The 16680-nt window shown below is 44.4% G+C and overlaps 1 protein-coding gene across 17 annotated transcripts in view; it reads right to left on the reverse strand.

The window, feature by feature from the left end:
* The window catches only part of abca12 (ATP-binding cassette, sub-family A (ABC1), member 12), a 99861-nt gene that overhangs the window by 57459 nt on the left and 25722 nt on the right, over nucleotides 1-16680 (reverse strand). Inside the window, exons 25-30 of one of the 17 annotated variants that reach the window (XM_049593762.1) lie at nucleotides 3561-3728; nucleotides 3020-3231; nucleotides 1664-1776; nucleotides 1330-1397; nucleotides 719-861; nucleotides 449-579 (exon numbers count right to left, since the gene is read on the reverse strand). The exons of 2 other annotated variants lie outside the window; for them this stretch is intronic. In XM_049593762.1, coding sequence (XP_049449719.1) covers nucleotides 449-579; nucleotides 719-861; nucleotides 1330-1397; nucleotides 1664-1776; nucleotides 3020-3231; nucleotides 3561-3728 — 835 coding nt within the window. Of the gene's footprint in view, nucleotides 1-448; nucleotides 580-718; nucleotides 862-1329; nucleotides 1398-1663; nucleotides 1777-3019; nucleotides 3232-3560; nucleotides 3729-9197; nucleotides 9329-9467; nucleotides 9611-10080; nucleotides 10149-10414; nucleotides 10528-12204; nucleotides 12373-16680 lie in introns of all 17 variants that reach the window. 14 more of the 17 variants (XM_049593761.1, XM_049593775.1, XM_049593777.1 and 11 more) reach the window with 14 other exon arrangements.

Raw genomic sequence — 16680 nt, forward strand, 5'->3', positions numbered from 1 at the left:
CATGTATACAGCGCATTCAGAATATGTCTCGACTTGGGTTTTTACCACACTTCCAACACACAACCTCTTGCCTGTTTAAGGCCAGCTCTGTGTGTTGTCCAGCATATGTTGTACACAAACCAACTTGCCACATTTGCAAGGCTGGTGTAGAAATGCATGCCCAAAAGAAAAGCCCACATTTCTGGTTGGAAAGAGGCAAATATCTCAACACCGACCTTTTCAACAAGGTGGTTGGATGAATAAAAGAGGGAGGCTGTGTTTGCACAGTCTGATGAGTCAGCCAACGGTAGAAAACAGGGAGGTAAAATGCTTGTCTTTTTTCGAATAAGGGCAAAAATCAGAATACTTTGTGCATGTAAACGCAGTCGGTAATGATTCTGAAACAGTAAACAGTGTCCTGACTACACAAATGTAAGACAACAGCCTGGCTCTTCAGTTGTGTCCTCACCGTTCTGTGCTTCAATGTTGTTCACCGTACTCCCTATGACTTGCTCAAACACTTGGATAACAGGAGGGACACTGTCCCATATCTCTGTTCCACTGAGGGTTGACAGCAGGGCCTCTAGTATCCTTTCAAGTCTGTGACAACACACATGGCATTCGGGTTAGGCCAATTACAGAAGTCAAGCAATTCAGAATTTACTTGCTGTCAAACCAACCTCAAGCATTAGTTATTGTTTGGTTTGTTTCCATCCATCACAACTGCAAATTCACTTACTCGTCCCATGTCATTTGGTCTGCCTTCCCTGTCAGGACATGCTCCAGGACTGGAGCAAGATGAGCAAAGCCCTCCAGAGATGGGGTTGTTAGATCTGGGCCTCCCGTGATCAGTGGCCATAGCATGTTCAAGAGTCTGCCCATCTGAAAACAAATAAGGGAATAATTAGGAGGGGAAAGCCTTACATTTTTCACACACTGATTTTATGTGATAGGATGCAAAACTGAAAAGAGTAGTGTTACGTGTCCCCTTTGATCCATGAAGTATTATCAAAACACAACACAAAACAATGAGTTAGGACACATGACTGATAAATGATTTTTTGTGTTGTTTATCTGTCTGATGGTAAGTGATACTGCATTTCAATAACCTCAAACCCGCCTGTAGATGTGTATGATTTGGAGCTGGGTGTTGGCCCATAGGTTCAGTAGCAACAAAGATGTCATTACAATGTTTGATCAGCATTCTATTTTTACTGTAATGTAATATTTAACTTGCAGACCTTTCAATTGTTTCATTTTCCACATAATGAATCCACACTAAACTTAATTGAAAGGAGACAAACAGACAAACATAATTAACTTCTCATGTGGAATTGTTTTAAGTCTTACCCTGCTGAAGATTAACGGGAGATTGTCTTCTGATGCACTCTCAAAACTGTCCCAGAGACTCATGTTGCCTGAAATTACAAGAAATATTCCTCACAAAGTGGACCTTCATTTCAATATCAAACACACTGAAAAACTGAAAACTGGAACGAAATGTGTTTTTCTTACAAAAAAAAACAACAACAACATAAATATTGTGCTGCTTGGGTCCAGAGCTCTTAGGCTGTCTGGCATTAACGCCTGAATAATGAAGTGCTCAATGCAACCTCCACTCCATCAGAGTTCATCAGGATTCAACATCTTGTCCACCTACAGTGACACAGAGAAGCAGACTTGCCTTGGCCAGATTCCAAGATAAAGCGAGTGATGTTAATGAGGACAGAGATGTAGGCCTGGGCCGGGTTGTTTGGTGGCAGGACGCTCTGAAGTGTCTCCATCTCATCCAGAATCCTTAAGAAACAAAGTGCATCAATTTTTCACATCTGACCGTGTCTCATCAAAAGGTCATCAATGTTTCATCAGAACAATTGCAGGACTGCATGCACTCCATCTGTCTGTTTGGTTGCATCCACCTGCACCACCGGCTGTTAATTATGAACCCTGGAATGCAGAGGCCTGCTGATTTTTGTTATTATTATATATAGAGGAATTATTTTTCGGACTTTCAATTGATCTCTAGGATAGTAGAACCAAAAGCACCTGAAATACCAAGGACCGCAATCTGACCTCTTAAACACAGCTGAAAAACTGCTGTCTAAAATGTCCTTTTACACATGTCTATTCCCCTATAACAAACACATAACTGAACCTGCAATAATCTTTTCAGCCAGTTGGGCACCAGAATCAAACTGCAAACACAACAAATTAGCATTACCAAAATAGGCATACATCTGTGTCGAATTTGAATGATGAATGTAAGTACAATATTCACTCTCCTTTTAGCTCTGGTTTTGGTCTCAACCAACCTCTCAGGGGACTATCGGGCACCAGTTGCTAAATGTAAAGTTGTGGACTGGATAATCACAACTATGAGCTGGAAGACGTTAAAATGCTCCATAGAGCTGAAAGGAACTACAGGGTCAGCTGATAATTCTCTGTGGGTTCCACACTACAACTCACCCTGTTCCTCCTTTAGTCATGTGAGCAGGATTTCTGAAATCAGCATTAAATACCTCCTTAATTATCGCATCATATTACTCTCAATTATAAGGGCATTAGAAGATAACACAATGGGACTGCATCAAAAGCATTTACTTTACACATTAATGGCGACCCCAGGAACCAATTCCCTCTGATAGATTTTTACTCTGAGGGATCATTTTAATTAGTTTATTATTTCAAGCACTATTTATACTATAAAAATATTTAAACTGCATAGAATTATAGGTATCTGGTGGTGTATAGTGAATAGTTTTCCTGGTTCCTGATTCTGTTAAATTAACATCGTGGATATCATATTGTTTCTTTCTCTGCTATGGCTGACTTGTGTCCATATTGGTTGATGAGTGCTAATTTTAAAGCCTTTTCTCAAGTGCATAATATAACATTAAAGCACTGTAGTGTACTTGGTCCAATAAAGATTTAAGAAAATAGCAGCATCACTTACAGCTGAACCCATCCGTCTGGTCCACTGCTTGACCAAGGTGAGACACATCAGCCATTACATAATCTTATTGTAGCTGTAAATAGTCACCTGTTTTGCAACTGCATGTTTTGCTTGAACCAATGAAGCTGTGCCTCGTGGCTCAGAGGCTGGCCTGCGAGCACAGAGAGTTGGCTGATGAAAGCCTCGATTAGCTGCCCTGTCACAAGTGTGCTGTTGATGTTGACTTGGTAGAGAGACTGTATACTCCTGACAATCCTGGCAGCTGTAGCGCTCACAGTCATTGGTCCCACACCCATGTGCTGTACAGAAAACATACAGCAGAAATGGACCGTTAACAATGTGGCCGCTTTCTCTGTGTGTCAACACTGCCACCAAGTGGTCACACTGTTAACTGTACTTGACCAGGGCACACAATTTAATATATCAGTCTACTCTGAGATAAAATCCAGAATGCAATATCTTTCTATCTAAGATCAGTCTACTCTGAGATAAAATCCAGAATGCAATATCTTTCTATCTAAGATATTGCATTCTGGATTTTATCTCAGAGCAGACTGATATATTAAATTGTGTGCCCTATCTATGTTTGTTTGCCATTTCCTATTTAATTTGCCATGCATCTACTCACGCTCATGTTCATGTGGGCGTAAACAGCGTTGGCTTCAGCGTAGGCCTCCAAAAGAGGCTGCAGGTTGATGTTGCACCACATAGCCAAGGTGGAGTGGTTTAACCCAGCTGCCTCTCTTACTGGCTCCCATGCTCTGAGAACTTCACTGCACTCCAATGTGCCGTTAGCCTAGAGGGGAAAAATGTCAACATCTTATCGCGTTTCATACGTATTGTTCACAGAAAACCAGTTCAGTTAGCGAGACAGAAATGGAGACAGAACAAAGTGTCTAGGGGACAAAAGGTAAAGGCACGAGGGAAATATCATAATCGCTCTGGTCATGCAGTTTAAAGAGAAGCAAAGAAAAGGGCAGGAGTCTCACACAGGTGTCATGGCTTCTCACAGACTGACACACCAGGTACACACCCACTCATACTGTATATGCATACACAATGTATCTGCATAAGCACCGGGTCAGCTATGGAGATAGATAAACTGTAAAAAGGTTCCCTCTGAGGTATAAACAAGACAAAGAATAAACTTTAATAGCTGCCACACCACACTATATTCCATTCCAAGTGTCTGGCAGCTACGCTGGAGAGCAGACAGAGAGTTGTCAATGCCCTTCCCACCCTACTTCCTCAAGACAGTTTGTCCGCGAAGGTGAGAAGCTACCCAGGACCCGCACACCAACATCAGAGGCCGGGCAGCTGGGTGCAGCAAGAGACCGGAGGCTCCTCGTGGACCTTGAGCAGAGACTCTGCTTCCCAACGGAAATTTCCAGGACCAACCTCAGACCTGACCTTGTGCTCTGGTCCGCTTCAATACGAAGCGTGTACATCATTGAGCTCACAGTGCCCTGGGAGGATGCTGTCGGAGAGGCCTATGAGCACATGAGGCTTAAGTACACTGAGCTGGCAGCTGATGCAGACCAACGGGGTTGGAAAGCCACAGTTCTCCCAGTTGAAGTTGGTTGCAGAGGTTTCGTCGGCCAGTCAACAACAAGGCTCCTCAAGGACATGGGAATCCGAGGCCAGGCACAACGTCAAGCCATCAAAGCCCTGTCCGAGCTGCTGAACGGGCCAGTCAGTGGCTCTGGATCAGGAGGAGAGACAACACCTGGGCTCCAAAATAACAGCATGCTGTCATTGGGGGAATGAGAGGTGGAAGGGGCTAAAGTGGAGGGGGGCACATCTGGGATGCCAGATGATGCTGCTGAGCCCTCTAGAGGTGTTGTGGGCCTCATCAACGAAACACCAACGAAAGATGGTGCCCACCTGACGACCCCGGTGAAATCGTTAGCTCCTTCAACCACCCAACCCCGAAATGTCACCATCTGTCTCACAACAGTGTCTCTAGGTATATACAAGGATTGTAAAACCTAGTCCTGAACTTGGTATGTGGTCAGGTGCAAGCTCGGCTCAGGGAGAAGGATGCCCCTGCCATGCAGAGTCCCCAGCACTCTGGATCTTAACATCACATCCTGTGTATTTAAAACTGATCATCTGGTTCAACCAGTGACTGCTGAGAAAGATCAGCTGGCAATTAGGGAATGACCTTGTGACAGCCTGGAAAGACAGCTGACAGGAGGGAAAGACCCCATCTGGCCTGCCACAGGCTAGCTCCCTGTGGCAGGAGGGATGCGGCACTGTAGTGCACGTGTCCCACCCACTATTGGCTATGAAAAGTCTAAAGAAGAAAACACCCCTAAAACAGCGAGAGCAGGGGTGGAAGATGACTCATCGGCAGACATCATGGCAATCGACCCAGGAACGAATAAGACAATGAGTACGATGATCAGCGCCATACCTGAAAATTCAACACCTACTCCAGGAAAAATGCTGCAGAGTTGCCCCTGTGGCTGGGTGAAGGTTACATCTGCTGCAGGCTGAGGATACATCAAGGCAGGAAAAGGTGCTTGAAGAGAGTGGAACAGGGACCTCGCATCGACCACTGCTTCCTAAGAAGCACATCGAATCAGGCAAGTGAAGTTCAGCGGCAGGACGAAAACATCAATCCCCCGTCCCAGAGGAGGAGGAGGAGTCAAGCACAGCAGACCACCACAAGCCTAGCAAACAACAACATGCAACAGAGACCAAAATCCAGGGGCGGAAGCCACCCATCAACTGGCCAAAATCCTGTGAGGAAAAGCTGTGGGAAACAGTCAACACAGACCTCAACCTGCAGTTAGAGCAACTCAGCAGAACGGCAATAAGGAAACTGGAGAGACTGGGAGAGCTCATCTACAGCTCGGAGCTGAACGATTTGGAGTTGGAGAAGAGGAGAATTACACTATCCATTGCAACTAAGTCCAGGAGACAACTGGAAATAGAGCAACTGGTCAAGGAGAGAAGGCCGTTGAAGAAACAGTGGAGAAAGCCCCAGAGGAGGAGAAGGAGGGCATAGACGTGCTGCAGACAGAAATTAAGAACAGGTTATCAGTACTAAGGAGAGCTGAGAACCTGAGAAAGAGGCGCAGAAAGAAGGAATGAGCAAGATCCAACTTCTTCAAAGACCCTTTCAAGTTCGTGAAGGACCTGTTCACGAAGGAGAAAAGTGGCGTACTCCTAACGTCAAAGAAAGACCTTGAAGCCCATCTGAAAACAACACACTCAGACAGCCGTCGACATGAACAGTTCACCCTTCCACCTGATATGCCACCAATAAATCCTCCAGAACATCAGCTAGACGTCAGCCCTCCCAAGTGGAGCGACATTGAAAGAACAGTACATCAGAGCAGCATCCTCCCCTGGGTCCAACGGTGTGCCATACAGACTCTATAAAAATGCTCCAGATGTTTTGCGTTTCCCGTGGAGGCTGATTAAGGTCATATGATAGAGACAGGCAATACCAACAGCCTGGCGGAGGGCAGGCAGCATCCTGATCCTAAAAGAAAAGGACTAGTGACATCAGTCAGTTTTGCCAAATCAGTCTCCTGAACGTTGAGGACAAAATCTTTTTCAGTGTTGTGGCTCGCAGGCTGACCACCTACCTAGAAAGAAACCACTTCATCGACACATCAGTGCAGAAAGCAGGGATTCCAGGCTTTCCGGGTTGTGTGGAGCACACAAGTATGATATGGCACCAAATCCAAGCGGCAAAAAGGGATGGAAGAGACCTCTATGTCGTTTTCCTCAATCTCACCAACGCCTTCCACTCTGTTCCACATAACCTCCTTTGGACTTCGTTCAGCTACTTCAGTTTGCCAGATTCCATCACTACCCTCGTCAAGGCACCTGGAAGTGGGCATCATGGCTGGATGCACCATCTCCCCGCTAGCCTTCGCCATGGCCATGAAAGTCATCATCCGTGCATCTCGGTGGGTGGTTGGAGGAGTGCAACTAAAACCAGGCCTGCAACTCCCTCCCATCAGGACGTACATGGATGATATGACCACTCTCACTCCTACCCTTCCATGCACAAGGCGGCTGCTGAGGAAGTTACAGGAGAACATCGAATGGGTCCGGATAAAGCTCAAGCCGAGCAAGTCCAGGAGCTTGTCAGTTGTGAGAGGAAGCTGTCAGGCCAACGCTTACATACATCAGTGATGACCCCATTCCAACTGTGGCATGGATTAGAGGCCATCTGATACCGGCTGGTTTAGATAATGATTTAGATACATGAGAGAAATATTTACTAATGCCATATATACGGTTTACAATACAATAAACATGACAGTTACTGCAAATGTAGTAAATTTTAAACAGCAGACTTAAGTAAATTAAATGACAATTAATAATACATTTAAAGAAACAGCTTGACATTTTGGCCTTCTTCCTGAAAGATGAGAAAATCTGTGCAGTAAATAAGCTAACACAAGACACATGTGATTTTTGGTTGTTTCTACCCTTCAGTTTTTAGATATTTAAGACAGAGATATAACATGTTAATTTATGAGCTTTAGAGGTTCTGGTGGGTGTGTTTTGCTACTTTTGGACGGATACAGGCTAGCAGTTTCCCCCTGTTTCCAGTCTTTGTGCTAAGCTAAGCTAAGCTAACTGGCTGCTGGTGGTGCTGTGACTTCATATTTACTGGACAGGCATTGGAGTGAAATAAATCTTCTCATCTAACTACAGGCAAGGACACGAAAAAGCATATTCTCCAAGCTGTCAAACTTTCAAATCATACCGAAGTAACCAGTTTACTAAATACAACTGCTCCAACTCAAGTGATCTAATTCAACAGCCCTGCAGTAAACTCTTACCTTTTGACAACTTTACACTGTAGTAGTTCTTAAGAAATGTTTTGCATGTTATCGTTGCTAATATTACATCAGAAACACCTTACAGTACACTACCTTTTTTTTGCATGCCATAACACACATTAATACTGTTACATCTCTGATACATACCCATTTCCTGTGATCTCTCACATGAACTATGAGGGTTACATTTCTCCTGCCTTTTAATCAGTAGAATATTATAAGCACACTGAATGGGCCGATGATATCAGCCTGCCAACGTTTGGCTCAGGCTCTAGTTTGGGGAGTACATGACAAATCTCACAAGCATTTAAGCTATTTTTGCTTGTCTGTTTTTTCTTTTATATTGTAAAAAAAAAAAAAAAAAAAAAACTTCTATCAGTGTCACCAAAAGTGACACTTATTACCACTGACCTCTCAGCACAACCTGAGATACATTCTTATCTTTTGGATGAGGCATAAATAATTTCACTTGAAACAGACATGAGTCACGTGTTTGGAAATAATACATCATTAGGTGTGACACCGAGATGAGAGATAGGTATTGTAAATGGCAATAATGCATGAAAATTAAGTCACTGGTACAGTAGCTCACCACCCACCTCACACACATGCAAACATGTCCACAAAAAATGTGCTGGCAAATGACTACGAAGACACTCAGTCATGGTACAGTATGTTACTGTCTAACCTGCTCAACTGCCTGCAGCGTGCGTTCAATGGCAAGCTGCATTCTTTCCGAGAACTCAGTCAAGTTAAAATGACTGCTGTTAACAGACTGTGCAAGTTGTATCATCAGGGTAACGGGTGTCTGGAGGCTTAGTATCAACACTGGAAGAGAGAAAAGACAAAGGGTTTGACCAATATGAATGACTGGGTATAGATAAGAAACACTTTTGAACAGCTGTTGTGGGCGTCTTTAAGGTATGTCATGATGTAAAAAGTTATGATTTGCAGTAACCAAGTCTAAAGGTTAGACCTGTGTTTACATGCACACTAATATTCCACCATTATTCTGAATATGACAATATTGTGAATTTGAAATAGGTCATGTAAACAGCATCTTCTGTTTGGTTATTCCATATTAATCCGTAGTCCAAATTAATCATTGTCCTATTAAGACATGTGGCATTTGCTGGTATTATTTGGGTTATCAGAGCATTCTTTGGACATGTATACAGCGCATTCAGAATATGTCTCGACTTGGGTTTTTACCACACTTCCAACACACAACCTCTTGCCTGTTTAAGGCCAGCTCTGTGTGTTGTCCAGCATATGTTGTACACAAACCAACTTGCCACGTTTGCAAGGCTGGTGTAGAAATGCATGCCCAAAAGAAAAGCCCACATCTCTGGCTGGAAAGAGGCAAATATCTCAACACCGACCTTTTCAACAAGGTGGTTGGATAAATAACACAAATGTAAGACAACAGCCTGGCTCTTCAGTTGTGTCCTCACCGTTCTGTGCTTCAATGTTGTTCACCGTACTACCTATGACTTGCTCAAACACTTGGATAACAGGAGGGACACTGTCCCATATCTCTGTTCCACTGAGGGTTGACAGCAGGGCCTCTAGTATCCTTTCAAGTCTGTGACAACACACATGGCATTCGGGTTAGGCCAATTACAGAAGTCAAGCAATTCAGAATTTACTTGCTGTCAAACCAACCTCAAGCATTAGTTATTGTTTGGTTTGTTTCCATCCATCACAACTGCAAATTCACTTACTCGTCCCATGTCATTTGGTCTGCCTTCCCTGTCAGGACATGCTCCAGGACTGGAGCAAGATGAGCAAAGCCCTCCAGAGATGGGGTTGTTAGATCTGGGCCTCCCGTGATCAGTGGCCATAGCATGTTCAAGAGTCTGCCCATCTGAAAACAAATAAGGGGAATAATTAGGGAGGGGAAAGCCTTACATTTTTCACACACTGATTTTATGTGATAGGATGCAAAACTGAAAAGAGTAGTGTTACGTGTCCCCTTTGATCCATGAAGTATTATCAAAACACAACACAAAACAATGAGTTAGGACACATGACTGATAAATGATTTTTTGTGTTGTTTATCTGTCTGATGGTAAGTGATACTGCATTTCAATAACCTCAAACCCGCCTGTAGATGTGTATGATTTGGAACTGGGTGTTGGCCCATAGGTTCAGTAGCAACAAAGATGTCATTACAATGTTTGATCAGCATTCTATTTTTACTGTAATGTAATATTTAACTTGCAGACCTTTCAATTGTTTCATTTTCCACATAATGAATCCACACTAAACTTAATTGAAAGGAGAAAAACAAACAAACATAATTAACTTCTCATGTGGAATTGTTATAAGTCTTACCTGGCTGAAAATTAATGGGAGATTGTCTTCTGATGCACTCTCAAAACTGTCCCAGAGACTCATGTTGCCTGAAATTACAAGAAATATTCCTCACAAAGTGGACCTTCATTTCAATATCAAACACACTGAAAAACTGAAAACTGGAACGAAATGTGTTTTTCTTACAAAAAAAAACAACAACAACATAAATATTGTGCTGCTTGGGTCCAGAGCTCTTAGGCTGTCTGGCATTAACGCCTGAATAATGAAGTGCTCAATGCAACCTCCACTCCATCAGAGTTCATCAGGATTCAACATCTTGTCCACCTACAGTGACACAGAGAAGCAGACTTGCCTTGGCCAGATTCCAAGATAAAGCGAGTGATGTTAATGAGGACAGAGATGTAGGCCTGGGCCGGGTTGTTTGGTGGCAGGACGCTCTGAAGTGTCTCCATCTCATCCAGAATCCTTAAGAAACAAAGTGCATCAATTTTTCACATCTGACCGTGTCTCATCAAAAGGTCATCAATGTCTCATCAGAACAATTGCAGGACTGCATGCACTCCATCTGTCTGTTTGGTTGCATCCACCTGCACCACTGGCTGTTAATTATGAACCCTGGAATGCAGAGGCCTGCTGATTTTTGTTATATTTATATATAGAGGAATTATTTTTCGGACTTTCAATTGATCTCTAGGATAGTACAACCAAAAGCACCTGAAATACCAAGGACCGCAATCTGACCTCTTAAACACAGCTGAAAAACTGCTGTCTAAAATGTCCTTTTACACATGTCTATTCCCCTATAACAAACACATAACTGAACCTGCAATAATCTTTTCAGCCAGTTGGGCACCAGAATCAAGCTGCAAACACAACAAATTAGCATTACCAAAATAGGCATACATCTGTGTCGAATTTGAATGATGAATGTAAGTACAATATTCACTCTCCTTTTAGCTCTGGTTTTGGTCTCAACCAACCTCTCAGGGGACTATCGGGCTCCAGTTGCTAAATGTAAAGTTGTGGACTGGATAATCACAACTATGAGCTGGAAGACGTTAAAACGCTCCATAGAGCTGAAAGGAACTACAGGGTCAGCTGATAATTCTCTGTGGGTTCCACACTACAACTCACCCTGTTCCTCCTTTAGTCATGTGAGCAGGATTTCTGAAATCAGCATTAAATACCTCCTTAATTATCGCATCATATTACTCTCAATTATAAGGGCATTAGAAGATAACACAATGGGACTGCATCAAAAGCATTTACTTTACACATTAATGGCGACCCCAGGAACCAATTCCCTCTGATAGATTTTTACTCTGAGGGATCATTTTAATTAGTTTATTATTTCAAGCACTATTTATACTATAAAAATATTTAAACTGCATAGAATTATAGGTATCTGGTGGTGTATAGTGAATAGTTTTCCTGGTTCCTGATTCTGTTAAATTAACATCGTGGATATCATATTGTTTCTTTCTCTGCTATGGCTGACTTGTGTCCATATTGGTTGATGAGTGCTAATTTTAAAGCCTTTTCTCAAGTGCATAACATGACATTAAAGCACTGTAGTCACTTGGTCCAATAAAGATTTAAGAAAATAGCAGCATCACTTACAGCTGAACCCATCCGTCTGGTCCACTGCTTGACCAAGGTGAGACACATCAGCCATTACATAATCTTATTGTAGCTGTAAATAGTCACCTGTTTTGCAACTGCATGTTTTGGAGCTGCTTGAACCAATGAAGCTGTGCCTCGTGGCTCAGAGGCTGGCCTGCGAGCACAGAGAGTTGGCTGATGAAAGCCTCGATTAGCTGCCCTGTCACAAGTGTGCTGTTGATGTTGACTTGGTAGAGAGACTGTATACTCCTGACAATCCTGGCAGCTGTAGCGCTCACAGTCATTGGTCCCACCCATGTGCTGTACAGAAAACATACAGCAGAAATGGACCGTTAACAATGTGGCCGCTTTCTCTGTGTGTCAACACTGCCACCAAGTGGTCACACTGTTAACTGTACTTGACCAGGGCACACAATTAAATATATCAGTCTGCTCTGAGATAAAATCCAGAATGCAATATCTTTCTATCTAATTTGTATGTTTGCCATTTCCTATTTAATTTGCCATGCATCTACTCACGCTCATGTTCATGTGGGCGTAAACAGCGTTGGCTTCAGCGTAGGCCTCCAAAAGAGGCTGCAGGTTGATGTTGCACCACATAGCCAAGGTGGAGTGGTTTAACCCAGCTGCCTCTCTTACTGGCTCCCATGCTCTGAGAACTTCACTGCACTCCAATGTGCCGTTAGCCTAGAGGGGAAAAATGTCAACATCTTATCGCGTTTCATACGTATTGTTCACAGAAAACCAGTTCAGTTAGCGAGACAGAAATGGAGACAGAACAAAGTGTCTAGGGGACAAAAGGTAAAGGCACGAGGAAATATCATAATCGCTCTGGTCATGCAGTTTAAAGAGAAGCAAAGAAAAGGGCAGGAGTCTCACACAGGTGTCATGGCTTCTCACAGACTGACACACCAGGTACACACCCACTCATACTGTATATGCATACACAATGTATCTGCATAAGCACCGGGTCAGCTATGGAGATAGATAAACTGTAAAAGGTTCCTCTGAGGTATAAACAAGACAAAGAATAAACTTTAATAGCTGCCACACCACACTATATTCCATTCCAAGTGTCTGGCAGCTACGCTGGAGAGCAGACAGAGAGTTGTCAATGCCCTTCCCACCCTACTTCCTCAAGACAGTTTGTCCGCGAAGGTGAGAAGCTGCCCAGGACCCGCACACCAACATCAGAGGCCGGGCAGCTGGGTGCAGCAAGAGACTGGAGGCTCCTCGTGGACCTTGAGCAGAGACTCTGCTTCCCAACGGAAATTGCCAGGACCAACCTCAGACCTGACCTTGTGCTCTGGTCCGCTTCAATACGAAGCGTGTACATCATTGAGCTCACAGTGCCCTGGGAGGATGCTGTCGGAGAGGCCTATGAGCACATGAGACTTAAGTACACTGAGCTGGCAGCTGATGCAGACCAACGGGGTTGGAAAGCCACAGTTCTCCCAGTTGAAGTTGGTTGCAGAGGTTTCGTCGGCCAGTCAACAACAAGGCTCCTCAAGGACATGGGAATCCGAGGCCAGGCACAACGTCAAGCCATCAAAGCCCTGTCCGGAGCTGCTGAAAGGGCCAGTCAGTGGCTCTGGATCAGGAGGAGAGACAACACCTGGGCTCCAAAATAACAGCATGCTGTCATTGGGGGAATGAGAGGTGGAAGGGGCTAAAGTGGAGGGGGGCACATCTGGGATGCCAGATGATGCTGCTGAGCCCTCTAGAGGTGTTGTGGGCCTCATCAACGAAACACCAACGAAAGATGGTGCCCACCTGACGACCCCGGTGAAATCGTTAGCTCCTTCAACCACCCAACCCCGAAATGTCACCATCTGTCTCACAACAGTGTCTCTAGGTATATACAAGGATTGTAAAACCTAGTCCTGAACTTGGTATGTGGTCAGGTGCAAGCTCGGCTCAGGGAGAAGGATGCCCCTGCCATGCAGAGTCCCCAGCACTCTGGATCTTAACATCACATCCTGTGTATTTAAAACTGATCATCTGGTTCAACCAGTGACTGCTGAGAAAGATCAGCTGGCAATTAGGGAATGACCTTGTGACAGCCTGGAAAGACAGCTGACAGGAGGGAAAGACCCCATCTGGCCTGCCACAGGCTAGCTCCTGTGGCAGGAGGGATGCGGCACTGTAGGGCACGGGTCCCACCCACTTTTGTCTATGAAAAGTCTAAAGAAGAAAACACCACTAAAACAGCGAGAGCAGGGGTGGAAGATGACTCATCGGCAGACATCATGGCAATCGACCCAGGAACGAATAAGACAATGAGTACGATGATCAGCGCCATACCTGAAAATTCAACACCTACTCCAGGAAAAATGCTGCAGAGTTGCCCCTGTGGCTGGGTGAAGGTTACATCTGCTGCAGGCTGAGGATACATCAAGGCAGGAAAAGGTGCTTGAAGAGAGTGGAACAGGGACCTGATCGACCACTGCTTCCTAAGAAGCACATCGAATCAGGCAAGTGAAGTTCAGCGGCAGGGCGAAACATCAATCCCCCGTCCCAGAGGAGGAGGAGGAGTCAAGCACAGCAGACCACCACAAGCCTAGCAAACAACAACATGCAACAGAGACCAAAATCCAGGGGCGGAAGCCACCCATCAACTGGCCAAAATCCTGTGAGGAAAAGCTGTGGGAAACAGTCAACACAGACCTCAACCTGCAGTTAGAGCAACTCAGCAGAACGGCAATAAGGAAACTGGAGAGACTGGGAGAGCTCATCTACAGCTACGGAGCTGAACGATTTGGAGTTGGAGAAGAGGAGAATTACACTATCCATTGCAACTAAGTCCAGGAGACAACTGGAAATAGAGCAACTGGTCAAGGAGAGAAGGCCGTTGAAGAAACAGTGGAGGAAAGCCCCAGAGGAGGAGAAGGAGGGCATAGACGTGCTGCAGACAGAAATTAAGAACAGGTTATCAGTACTAAGGAGAGCTGAGAACCTGAGAAAGAGGCGCAGAAAGAAGGAATGAGCAAGATCCAACTTCTTCAAAGACCCTTTCAAGTTCGTGAAGGACCTGTTCACGAAGGAGAAAAGTGGCGTACTCCTAACGTCAAAGAAAGACCTTGAAGCCCATCTGAAAACAACACACTCAGACAGCCGTCGACATGAACAGTTCACCCTTCCACCTGATATGCCACCAATAAATCCTCCAGAACATCAGCTAGACGTCAGCCCTCCCAAGTGGAGCGACATTGAAAGAACAGTACATCAGAGCAGCATCCTCCTGGGTCCAACGGTGTGCCATACAGACTCTATAAAAATGCTCCAGATGTTTTGCGTTTCCCGTGGAGGCTGATTAAGGTCATGTGATAGAGACAGGCAATACCAACAGCCTGGCGGAGGGCAGGCAGCATCCTGATCCTAAAAAAAAAGGACTAGTGACATCAGTCAGTTTCGCCAAATCAGTCTCCTGAACGTTGAGGGCAAAATCTTTTTCAGCATTGTGGCTCGCAGGCTGACCACCTACCTAGAAAGAAACCACTTCATCGACACATCAGTGCAGAAAGCAGGGATTCCAGGCTTTCCGGGTTGTGTGGAGCACACAAGTATGATATGGCACCAAATCCAAGCGGCAAAAGGGATGGAAGAGACCTCTATGTCGTTTTCCTCAATCTCACCAACGCCTTCCACTCTGTTCCACATAACCTCCTTTGGACTTCGTTCAGCTACTTCAGTTTGCCAGATTGCATCACTACCCTCGTCAAGGCACCTGGAAGTGGGCATCATGGCTGGATGCACCATCTCCCGCTAGCCTTCGCCATGGCCATGAAAGTCATCATCCGTGCATCTCGGTGGGTGGTTGGAGGAGTGCAACTAAAACCAGGCCTGCAACTCCTCCCATCAGGACGTACATGGATGATATGACCACTCTCACTCCTACCCTTCCATGCACAAGGCGGCTGCTGAGGAAGTTACAGGAGAACATCGAATGGGTCCGGATAAAGCTCAAGCCGAGCAAGTCCAGGAGCTTGTCAGTTGTGAGAGGGAAGCTGTCAGGCCAACGCTTACATACATCAGTGATGACCCCATTCCAACTGTGGCATGGATTAGAGGCCATCTGATACCGGCTGGTTTAGATAATGATTTAGATACATGAGAGAAATATTTACTAATGCCATATATACGGTTTACAATACAATAAACATGACAGTTACTGCAAATGTAGTAAATTTTAAACAGCAGACTTAAGTAAATTAAATGACAATTAATAATACATTTAAAGAAACAGCTTGACATTTTGGCCTTCTTCCTGAAAGATGAGAAAATCTGTGCAGTAAATAAGCTAACACAAGACACATGTGATTTTTGGTTGTTTCTACCCTTCAGTTTTTAGATATTTAAGACAGAGATATAACATGTTAATTTATGAGCTTTAGAGGTTCTGGTGGGTGTGTTTTGCTACTTTTGGACGGATACAGGCTAGCAGTTTCCCCCTGTTTCCAGTCTTTGTGCTAAGCTAAGCTAAGCTAACTGGCTGCTGGTGGTGCTGTGACTTCATATTTACTGGACAGGCATTGGAGTGAAATAAATCTTCTCATCTAACTACAGGCAAGGACACGAAAAGCATATTCTCCAAGCTGTCAAACTTTCAAATCATACCAGTAACCAGTTTACTAAATACAACTGCTCCAACTCAAGTGATCTAATTCAACAGCCCTGCAGTACACTCTTACCTTTTGACAACTTTACACTGTAGTAGTTCTTAAGAAATGTTTTGCATGTTATCGTTGCTAATATTACATCAGAAACACCTTACAGTATACTACCTTTTTTTTGCATGCCATAACACACATTAATACTGTTACATCTGTGATACATACCCATTTCCTGTGATCTCTCACATGAACTATGAGGGTTACATTTCTCCTGCCTTTTAATCAGTAGAATATTATAAGCACACTGAATGGGCCGATGATATCAGCCTGCCAACGTTTGGCTCAGGCTCTAGTTTGGGGAGTGCATGACAAATCTCACAAG

The sequence above is a fragment of the Epinephelus fuscoguttatus genome, linkage group LG13, assembly GCF_011397635.1.
Source record: "Epinephelus fuscoguttatus linkage group LG13, E.fuscoguttatus.final_Chr_v1".
Lineage (NCBI taxonomy): Eukaryota > Metazoa > Chordata > Actinopteri > Perciformes > Serranidae > Epinephelus > Epinephelus fuscoguttatus.